The following is a 12260-nucleotide window of genomic DNA, read 5'->3' as shown; positions in this document are numbered from 1 at the left end:
GATCCTATAATCTGTTGTTGTGCTATTTTTCACAAAAAACAGTTTTGCACCTTTAGCATATACTGTTTAATGGCACATCAAATTTACCGTTTTATCAGGAGTGCCTGTCCTCTTACAGATGCAACACACTTGCTTACACCAAGAACATGCCACCATCATCAAGTGGAGGTCCCAAGACCAGCATCACTCTCCCACTGAAAGACAGATTTGAACATCTAATTGTTCATATGCCAACCAACACTAGCTCTGAAGTGGTTTTCTACTGTTTAAAATTGTAAGGAAGTTTCTGGTGTTTTCATTCTTATCATACCATACAGAGACGGGTCATTCTTTCATTCCGCCTTTCACAGACTTTATTACATGCTATGTACTTCAAAGGATCCTTTTATAGCAGTCTGAATGAATATGCATATAACCAGCATTTTAAAGTGATTCTGCTCTGCTTCCACTAAAATGATCAAACTCAGCCACCTTCGTCCAAAATCCTCACAGTCATTCGCATTTTTTCCATTGCTTGAAATAATGAAGCTTTTTACAGTAGCAATATAAGTTCTGAGTGTCTCACTCTCAGACTTATCTTTTTCCATGTAAAACATCACCCCTCACTGCAAAATTACATGAAGCACAACCTTAAACCGAAGTAGCAAAACTGGCATTAACATGATCCAAGCATATGTTAAAACATATACTGAAGACTTGTGCACAGTAAGTAAAGCCTCAGGAAAACATCATATGCTCTAGTGCATCCTGTGATTTAAAGTTTGATTACTCACAAGAACTTGGTATTTCACTCCATTTTTCAGGGTTTCGGTGGTTTTATTTTTAAATTGACAGCAGTTGCATGACACTTCGGATGTTTGTACACTGTCTACAATGGTCGGTTTTCAATTCTAGCTACAGGCATAAAACAATTGCCACAGCTAGTAAAGGTAAGAAAAGTGTGTTTATGTGTGTACTTATGTGTTTTATTAAGCATATGACATTGCCTTTTGATTTTAAAAATTCTCTATATCTCATGATTTATGTTGAAAATACAGACTGTAGTACATTCATAGCTGACATACCTGCTCCTTGGAAGAAACATAGATTCTTTAATAAAGACTGAACCAGACAGCAGGATATACCAACAGGTACCAATATCATCAGGGCTGGAATAAAAAAAAAAAAAAGGACACAGTTTAAGACACTTAATTTAAATTACTCATAGCACTACCAAATTTGCAGTACAAAGAACAGAGGCAAAAATGCTCAAAATCACAGAAGCCACAGTTCAATCATTTACAAAACAATTCCAAACTATTTAATTTTCACCTGCAAATATATACATTATTAGAATGCCTCATTTCATTTACTTCATTTTTTAAAAAACATATATTTGTTAATTCAGTTACAGCACAAATCCTGCAAAATATAATTGAAAGTCAATATACTGTAAATATATTGTATTCTGTCAAATCCACTACTTTCCTCTTGCTGAAGAGAAGTGTGGCATCTTCCCCTCTATAAATAAGGCTTCCCTTCCCAATTCTAGCCATCTCCTTCTTCATCCTTTTTTCAAGAGAGAAATTTCTCTTTCAGCATCAGTCTATCTTCCCACAAGGTAAAACAGTATTGGATAACTATATCAGATTTGTTAATCAACTTTATCTGCTGCTATTACACGCTGCCCCTTTCACGCCTGTTCCTGGCACAAGAATAAATTCCCAATAAAAGGGACAAAGTTTCTTTCCCCCTCTCTTCATCCCATAGAGGAACTAGATGAGGACTTTGTCATGCAGGCCCAGTTCATCCTACTGTAGATTCAGATCTTGCTCCTTGAGAAATACAAAACCCTTTTCATAGGCTTAGACTCTTCTTGGACAACTTCAAATCATGTTTAGACAGGAAAATAAAATATTTTAAGGTTACTAGAAATAGCTGCGGTAGAAATCTTGTGCCATTTCAAGAGTTAACACTGAGAATATCTGTACTTCAGTTTTTACCACTTCTGCTTCTTCCAAAGACACTCACTAATTGGATTCAAGTATGCCATTAAGAACTGCATGAGCATTCTTATCGGAAAACCACGTCCCTAGTGACACTGAGATGCAGATTACTTAATTAATCTGTAGCACCATCATTTTTTTAAATTACATGTCTCAAATCTCTAGCAACAATTAGTTCTAACTTCAAGCAAGAACAGCCCACATCTTTTAATGACAATGACAGCGTAGTATTAAAACCCAATCTTAAATATAAGTAGGCTATGTACATGTTAGCACCGTGTTTTCTCATTTGAAGTACTTCAATTTAAGGAGTACCTATACAGCAGGGTCCTCAAAACAAGAGTGCTATTTCCTCAGCACTCACTGTATTGCACTTTGTGAAAGGAAAGTTGAAGTTAGGGGGAGGGAGCTGGCCTAAGGCAGTAGAGAGCAAAACAGCAAGCCATCCAATCTAAAAACGTGCTCCATTTCCATTGTAATATAACCATGAGAGAAAGGACAAACATCAGAAACATGGATAATTAACAGAGGAAATTGAGGACACAATCTATGGCAAAGAATACGAACTAAGATGATGCAGCCTATGTTTCTTTTCTACCAGCCTGTGACCTGACCACCGAAGTCCTACCGATCAGTGAAAACCTAATATCTTCAAAATGGAGACTTCAGAAAATACTTCTTTATACTGATAAACAATAGCAAATGAAGTGATAACACTGTGACACTGCTTAAACAACAAAAATTTTGATTTACATAGTTGACGTGCACCAAGCTGCCTTTTCTGAAGTGTGCTTCTCATGCTTGCTTCTCATGTGGACCTGTATTGTCCTCAATCTTGTTATTTTAGAATAATCAACACTGTCCATAAGGACAGAGAACCAGGTTAGAGCAGATAAACTCAAGAAAACCACCACTTCAAAAGGAAATATCATTCTAAGAAGTATAAACATGCACCTGAGTTAAGCCACACATCTTCAAACACTCTTCCCCCCAAAATGAGTCCTACCCTGCCAGGCATATAGCCAGCATTGCTGCTGAACTGCAAGTCTGTTGGGTTTTTTGGCATCTGTGTAAAACCAGAGACAACAATCTAAATACAAGTAATCTGCACTAATTATCATAGTTAAAAGTCTCTAAAATTGACATTCTTAGCATTGGCTGTTAGACTGAGTGACTTTCCAAGTTGCTGGGAAGTAATTCTATGAGGATGCCAGTGATAATTTTTCCATGTGGATTACAGTGGGTTTTTATTAGATATTTTTATGTTGTGTTTTGTTTGGGTTGTTTGTGTATGTGTGGTTTTGTTTGGGGGTTTTTTTGTGGTTTTGTTGTTTTGTTGATTTGGTTTGGTTTCTTCCTAAAAACTGGGAGTTTGATTATGTATAGAAGTGTAGTCTGACAGAAAAGAACCTCATCTGGCTTTATGACTCTAAAGCAAAAGTAATCTAGATCTGTTTATACTTTTACAGAAAGCCATTTCCAAGAATAAAGTAATAGAAACAAGAATTAAAACCATGTATTTAAAACAATAATAAAATATTTTAACTTTTGCTAACTTAATAATACACAAACTTTTTTTTCTTTCCTCCTTTGAGAGCTGATTAACTATTTTAAATCCTCGTGTGAAATCATCTATTTTTAAGGGGCTTTACCTATCTTTTCTCATTGGAGATCTTTATCTGCAAAGAGAAAGGCAGCCACTGGCTTTCACAAGCATCAGCCAATATGTTCAATATTCAAATTCATCTTAATGCTACTTTTGAATCTCCCTTTGAATCATTTAGCAAACAGCTATAATGATTATACATTTAACTACAGTGGTTTAATTTTTTCTTGTTTGATCACACACAGCAGGTCTTTTCACTCAGTTAATCATCCAACTCAGTTTTATATTTTTTTACCAGTTCATGGGTTTGTCCACTTTCCCTTCAGGTTAGCTCTTAAGCAGTTGTTGTTCCTTCTCACTCATCTGTCATAAACTTCATACTTCATCCACTTTATATATAATCAAAACAAGCATCTGTTCATTCAACAGCTGAAAGTGCTGATAAAATAATAAACTTAACGAATACCATCTGATTAGGTTTATTTTCGTTTTGTTTTATGTGTACTTTGATAACTGTTTTTATTTTTGCAGTCATATTTGAGACTTTCTAAGCTCTACGGTACTTGTATCATGTCGTGCACAAACCATTCTACTGTACTCAACCCAACGAAAGAAATGAAAAAACAACTTCAGTACTGTTGTACCACAATAGTGAAAGGTTACCACAGAATATGTTTGCATCCAAAGTATCTTCCCCGAAATGCACTGTGTATTCTTTTAAACTGTCATTGCCAGCCAAGACATAATAATATTTCCAAGACAGTCTTCAAGAGCAAAGAACACTGACGGATGGATTTTTATTCTCTTCACCCTTACAGCTCTACTAGTGTTTTAATATAGTCTCGAACAAAACATCTTAAGAAAACCCACATCTATAAAAAATACATTCCTTCCCCCAGAAGACACATGCTTCCCTCCAGAAACGGTACAGGCAAATGAAAGACGGATTTATTCCTTTCATATGAAAACAAATTTAACTCTTGCACTTCTCAACACTTGCTACACTTGCAGTTTTTTAGAATTAAGCCTCAAAGCCATTTGGCAGCCAGCTTTTGCTAGACAGTGCTGTTACACAAACCACATGCAATTCTTTCATTTTAAGGACCCTGGGCTTTCCACAATCCTATTCAAACATCAGGTGGCTTTCAATCAAGCTTCCGTGTTTTCTGTCCTATACTTGACATCTGTTTATCAACAATGCATTTGCGTTCTTCAGGACTTTTGTGCCTGTAATGAACAACAGAAGGAACTGCAGAATCAGCCTACACTGAACTACTAAAGCACTTTTTCAAGCCACACGAGGACTTGTGCAAATACCATTTTACCCAATGTAGAATACTTGCATTTGAAAGGTTCTTTGCAATCACATTTTACACTTTGCTTCTAAATATCAAAATTGAATTCTAGACAATAAATCTAAGTCTAATGAAGGAGTTTTTCTTTCACTGCTAGAATACTGTCTACCACTGGCAGTCCACAGTGGTATCTATCATAAAAACTTGTATTTGTCCTTCTCGGGATATTTCTTCTGTTAAAGGGATGACAATAAATTGTGCTAAAAAGGGCTCTTTTGTGGACAGGACACATCCCTGACTGGGTTTGCAGGAGGGTATTAAGTGTGTGTAAGCACTTCATCCAGAATTAGCTGAAGCAGAATAGATGCTGATGACTTCCCCTCAAAGGCATCCTTAGAGGGACATTTGGCTGTTTTGTCAAGGGATAGTCGAGGGGAGAGTCCAGTAGCACCTGTCAGTCAAGTTGATATAGAAAGGAAAGACATTTGCTTCCGCAAGATCTTTTCAATTTCTACTTCTGTAAGGATGCCAGTGCCATTCACCCCAATCACCATGACTAAAGAAGCAGCTGTCAGACACTGGGGGACTGGGAGCTGCAGTGAACAATCCACATCAGGCTGAAGGCAAAGCCCCCCAACCCAGGCAAACAGCACTTCTATCTAGTTTTGAGTTCCCCTTCTCACCCTCCCCCAAGTATTGCAAGGCTGCATGCACGGCAGGAGTGAAAATACTTGAAATCGGAAGTTATTGACACATTTCTAAGCAGGCATCCACAGATTATCTTCGCAGGCAAGAAACTGCTTTATCTGTTGGCCTTAAGTGATGGAGTGCATTGCTTCAAATTAAGACTGGTGGGGGGTTCTCAGGATTATTTGGGTTTTGTTTGTTTCTTTTTCCAGCTTATCTACTGTTCTGGGTATTCATCTGGATGAAACTCAGTACTGTTAAAGTTGTATTGCCTGCTACATGCAGCACAACTATTTCACTTCCCCAAGTTACAGAAAACAAGATTTATTACTTAGAAAGTAAGATGACACAGGCAATTTGTCCTGAAGTCACACATTAAAGGGCAGTCAGAAGAACAAAAATCAATACGCATAGTCTTTCTGTCCTAGCTATATTAAAGCCAACGACAGCCCCAGTGAAACCTTGGTGACACAAACTTCCATCCATCCTTCACAGAACCAACAGGCCTACGGCCAGATTCAAGGCATCAGCTCCACTACAACTGTAACTGCTCTTGTCACACCAGCTTTAGACTAATGTCCCTTTGTCTACATGCACTTGAAGCATTTGCCTGCCGTGCAGAGGAAAAAACCTAAATCTTAAAAGTAAGAAGCAGAAGAACAGAGATCTTTAACACAAGATAGGATTTGTATTCTGTGAAGACAACAACAAAAGGACTTGGGTACCAAGACTTAACATTGTTTTATAACTGCTATGATAGAGCTACCTGTTGATGAAGTTTTCAGAATACTCAGGTTCTAGCAGCAACCTTAAAGTGGTTCAAAACCGAACACCAATACCAAAACAGTCACCAATAAGCAGACTTTATTCGTAATCTGCACTTGCCTCAGTTAGTTGTACGAAATTCAAATAAAGCTACTTTAAATCTTGACCCGAATGTTAGAGCACTTTTGAGAGCAGGGGATTTCCTGGGGAATTTATATTTAATTTCCCAGAATGCAAGACAGCATGCTTTATGCCAGTTTGGGAGCTAGGAACGGAAATTCAGAAACTGGATTGCAATGCCTTCCCATTTTCCTCCCCAGCTGCCTTGGCGTAGTCCTTTTACACAACTACAACCTGCAGCCAGACAGCAGCCCTCTCAGCCTTGAAAGTGACCCAAAAACTGAAGACAGAACTTTGCAAAGTAACTTCATAGCTGTCACTCTAACTGTTCTATTTGGAAACTTCAGTTCCATAATTATGCAATAGCCTAAGATGACATCACCTGGCTGTCACCGTTGATAAGGTTAGACAGTATTTTCAGACTCAAGTCTTTACATCCTCTAGAATATGATTGTTCTTTGAGACCTCAGAGGTAGTCAGAGTTCAAAAATTAGGAAGTTTTTCTAAAGCTCTGGATTGCCAAGATCCAAGAAGTTTGCAGGCTCTCTCAGAGCCTTCAGCATTTCTATCAAACTCTTCATGCTGTGAATTATCTACTCCACTGGAAGTGGCAGCTTCTTATTCCCAGATCCCAACTAGTTACACACACACTAATGAAAATTTAAGTTTTATTTCCTAATTACAGTTATTTTTATTTACCGCAATGTGTAGCACTTGTACACCAGGTTTGTAACTACGAATCCGAATCAATATTAACAGCATATCAAAGAAATTATGCACAAAAAATAATTCGTTTCAGTCCATGTTCCCCCGTTGAATCCGCCACATCTCCACACACACTGATTCTAAAGGGCATCCATCTACAGTAGCACAGGTGTTCACACTAGCCGTCAGATTTCCTGATCACATAAGATGCTGTAAAACCTTCCAAAATATTCAACTACAATAAAGATTTAAGTCAACCTGCTGAAAGACCAAATAAATCTCAAATATCCACAGCATCTCTCGTAAGTCTTCCCCTATCCTAAACAAGCCCTGATGCACCACTTTCCTTTAGAACTTCTTTAGAAATAGTTATATTTTACCCACAGCGATCCATTTACTTGTCATTCTCATTAAGATAAGATGTAGCACTACTAAAATCTCTGGAATAATGAACCATATTTAGCACATGCTTACTTGTGCACACATTTGGTTCAACTAGGATAATGAACATCATAACTATGTACAGTGGCAAGATCTTGCAGGTCTTCATGCTGGCTACTGTCAAACATGTTTTAATCCTGTCAAATAAGACATCACTTCAGTGCCAAATTCCACACTTGGACTTGAAATAACATGCTAATAGAAGAATTTGCCTCTCTGACCACCTTCTGGTCCAAGCTACTTCATAAGTAGAACAATTTCTTGGTTATGAAGGAGCTAGAATTATTCTCTCCATAAATCGCTAAAATTCCAGCCACTGAAAGATTCAAGATTTACATTTAAATTGGATATAGTACCATTCCTACAAGCTATAACATTTGTAACTATTTTGATAAAAGAGCTTATATTACAAACCAAAATGTACCTAGCAGATTATATTTTCTTGAAAATGTATACTCAATGTTGTTAAAAGTTGAATAAATTTCAGAACGTAAACACAGACTAATTCAGAACAGATATTGCTCCTGCTCCCAGATTTCCACTTGAGAGGAACAGAAACAATGAAAACTTGACATGTCAGAACTGGGACCTCTTTCAGGCATTTGACTACTACACAAGAAGGAATTAGAACATTGCTCTGCAAGCGTACGCTCCATAGGATCTTGTTTCAGCAGATTAATCTGTCTGTTTCTCTTTGCTCATTTCAGTTATCCTCTGTGTGCTGAAAGCTATAGGTAGTTTAATTTAATACCAATTGCCACAATTAGACAGTAGCCCTGGAGTGCCTTGGGATGCCAAACAGGTCCTTAAGTTTAACTGTTCTCTCAAGCAAACATCTCATTGCCAGAAGATCCTGACCACTAGTATTGTATTATTGTAACATTCAGAATAATCATAAAACCATTTACTCACGTTGTCAGCAATGCCTACAACCCTCCTTAATAAGCTAGTTAAGCAGTTACCTGACATCTGCCAGAACACTTCAGATGCTCTTGATGACATTAAGAAGTGTATCCCAAACACAGAAATAAAACAGATTGGGTAATTAATGCATCAGCCACATACAATGTTCAAATACTTTTTTTTTTTTTAAATAAATGAACACTTTAAAGTTACATTTATTCTTACCCCTAGTCTTCACTCTAAATGTAAGAAAAAGTTAAAATATATCCAGTAGTAAAACTGATAACTCAAAATTTAGAACTTCTAATTTTCACCCAAAAAAACATCTTAAAGTACACATTTCCATGATTTTCTTTTATTAATAGACACGAGATGAAAACTGGTGTCTTGTCTCCTGGTAGCAAGAGTGAGAAAAAGAAGAATGTAGCCAAGAAATAATTCTTCAGTGAAAACAAATAATCAGAATTATGTTTTTTTCTGTAGACTATGTAATTTATTTGTATTTTTTCCACTTCTGAAATAGAATCAGTAAAATAAAACTGAAAATTCAGTCAAATCAGAGATTATTGCAGTGTCAATAACTAAGACTGCTGATTAAACAGGCAACCAATAAATACATTATGCAAAGATACATACACAAGCTAATTGACCTATTGTCATTAAACTTCTATAGTGAATTAGCCCTTGATATCAGAAGAGAAATTCAGAAAGAGAATTAGTCTCCTAAATCATCAGGAAAACTATGACAGATGTAATAAAATAAAACGATTCAAAATATTCCAAGGTCAATCAAGACAGAGAATTCTGCTATAAAATCTTAGCCAGATTTCTCCAAAATCAAAGCTTTTATTCTCAAAACTACAACAACAACAAAAGCATGATAGGTTTTAGTGAAACATTTACACTAAAAAAAGGTGCAAATTAAAATCCCCTCAAGAAAAACTTTACTTTAGTCTTCATTCAAAGAACTCTCAAAATCAGGTCAAACAATAACACAGAAGTTTGGAACTGGCTGTGCAAAGCTAACAGATTGTAAACATTGACCACTGACACTATTAAGAAGCCTTGATTCAGTCTTTGTTTTAATGATACACATTGCTTAAGAAATTCCTCACAGAAAATGTATCCACAACACAACGTATAAATTCAAGTTCCTGATTTACTGCAGTGCAGAACTGGCAGTATCCCAACACTACCCTGGCAACTGCCCAGCTATCAGAAGGTGCAATACACCTTTAGGAATACTTAAAGGATTAGGGAAGGAAAAAAAAAAAAAAAAAAGAGAGAGACCAGCCCTGCTGTAGCATTTCTTCTTCTAAATACACTGCTCTGCTGCATTACTTCCACACAAACCCATGGATGCACAAGCAGAATTTATATATTGCCTGTAGAGGCCTACCTGAAAATTAGGATGCTCACCCAGAGAGATGCTTCAAACAAATATATTCTGAGTTTACTGTTTATTCAGAGCATTTTAAATAATTTTTGAAGTATGTCATATTTCTATAAAACTAGGGAAGAAATCTTTTATAGGGGCTCTCTGAAGTCAAGAACATTCAGTAAACAAAGACAGTAAATGCAGAAATGTGACCCAAGCCTCCATGAACAAGTGCATCCTATCCAAAAATCATGAATTCTGGTAAAAAGTATTAAAGTATACAAGGGAATAATTTTACTGATAACTTAGAATATCATTAGTGGAAACACCAGCTTGATCCTCATACCCTTCTCTAGAAATTCCTTTCTGTAACATTTTAGGTTTTAAATTTTATATCTATAAGATACAAACATATATAGCTATAGATCACATGTACTGTATCTACACAAAATAACTTGGGTTTATGATACCACTATCATAAAACTTCTCGAACATGTATAGAAACATAAAAGCACTCCATAACACAAATGTGTGTGACAGAATACAAATTTCAGCAAGGTCGTCTCTACAGAGCTGATTAAAAATCATGCACCAACAGCTAAAGAAGCAGCTTTTAGCTCATTTTTGTTGCATTTCATCACACAATTAAGTCAGGCTACACAGAAAAGTATGGCAACTTTGGCATTGCTTTTTGCTTCTTTTATCCTCCTGAGGGTCTTCAGGGCAATACACCACTGTGAAAGAAATATGAATTCCCTAAATGTCACTTTCGCTGTAGGACTTAAAGTTTGACTCTCAGAGTCCTGCTCTTAAAGACTAATCATAGATCTATTTCTCACCTGTCCTTGCTCAGAACTACTGTATGTTAATTACCTAGACTCACAGCTGCAAATAAAACTACAGCTTGGATATCTAGCTAAGACACACCCAGACACTTCACAGCTACATCCAAAAATCCCTACTTGACTTTTTGTGCAAAGTTTGAAACATGGGGAGATGACAGCACATCTCCTCGGGAAGAACACCCTCCTGAGGAAGTTCCCTGCTAGTCCCTGCCCAGAGCCCACCTCCCCGGGGCCTTTGGGCGATCCTCTAACGCAACCTGTCCCAAAGCTACGCAAAGCAAATGCCCTCAGACATTCTGCTCCACCTCAGGAAAGATGCCAACATTTTCATCTAAGAAAACCAGAAGAATTTCAGTAGCAACCAAAAAGTCATGCTCCTTTTTTTCCTTTCCAGATTTCTTTCAGTTCAGGCTTCAGCAGCTGGGCCAAGCCAGCTCTGGAGAAGGCCGCGCGGTTAGCTCAAAACAAGAATTTTGTGTCTTGGGATGTAACTCAGAAAATCTGGCTAAATCTAGACAGTGATATTACAGCTACTGGACCAGCAAACTTAACTCAAAACTTGGAAATATCCCAAAAGACCAGCTGAAATTACATATCTTTATTCTTTTTGTAGCCTTCTCTACTTCTCATATCCCCCCCTCGCCCCAATATAAGCACTACAGTCTTAAGTGGGTGTTTTTCATCCTAGATTGTATGAAAAGTGAGGAATGAAGAAGAAAGCAAGACAAAACTGAACGGTGTGATTCTGTTTCAAGAGCTTAAACCCAAAATATACTTCTTGCAGTCTTCCCAGAAGGGACATGTCGGAGGTAGGAGCATGTACACTATCAGGCTTTATTGGAAGGTTCTCTAAAATACTAAAAAATACACTTTATTTTACAATAACCTGGGTTAGAGTTTCCTCTGTATTCTTTAAAAACATTATAAGCACATTTAAGTTCGTTCCAGATTAAATTGCTCAGAAAGTAAAGGGAACATGATCACAAAATTTTCTGTGCTACAGCATGGCCATTCAGAAACACATGAGGTTTTAATACTGAATTACTGCGGACAGGAGGTCATCAAAACTTAAAACATTTTCTGCCAATCCAGTAGCTTTAGAGAAGAGAGTAAGAGAAGCTTAAAGACACACAAGACTTTCTTACAGTAAGCGAAGCACCACTAATGCATACAGACAGAATATCAAACAGCATTGCTGAAAACCATATACAGCCCCTGTATGACTAAAGAAGGGAAAAAAGAGGTGCTTATTTTATTGGAGACATTTTCATTTGCTTATAAGCAAAACATTTATTGCCAAAGATTCCTCTCTGCCATCATAGCAAACATTTCAATTTTTATCTGAAAAATTGTGTTCAGCTGTCAAGAGGTATACACACTCTCTACAAATCTGCAAACACTTTGGTTTCCAAAGAAAATGATGACTAGAAACTTAGTGCTGGAAATGTCAAGAATGACTATTATGCAGATTGGATTTTTTTTTTTTTGCCTTTGAACTATTGATAAAATATATATCAAGTGACCAAACTA

The 12260-nt window shown here is 36.9% G+C and overlaps 1 protein-coding gene across 8 annotated transcripts in view; it reads right to left on the bottom strand.

The window, feature by feature from the left end:
* The window catches only part of RAPGEF2 (Rap guanine nucleotide exchange factor 2), a 188436-nt gene that overhangs the window by 111151 nt on the left and 65025 nt on the right, over window positions 1-12260 (bottom strand). For all 8 annotated transcript variants that reach the window (XM_065633153.1, XM_065633149.1, XM_065633152.1 and 5 more), the window contains exon 4: window positions 1065-1148. In XM_065633153.1, coding sequence (XP_065489225.1) covers window positions 1065-1148 — 84 coding nt within the window. The remainder of the gene's footprint in view (window positions 1-1064; window positions 1149-12260) is intronic.

This window comes from Caloenas nicobarica, chromosome 4 (genome assembly GCF_036013445.1).
Source record: "Caloenas nicobarica isolate bCalNic1 chromosome 4, bCalNic1.hap1, whole genome shotgun sequence".
In the NCBI taxonomy this organism is placed as follows: Eukaryota; Metazoa; Chordata; class Aves; order Columbiformes; family Columbidae; genus Caloenas; species Caloenas nicobarica.
This window is presented reverse-complemented; position numbering and strand designations above follow the sequence as displayed.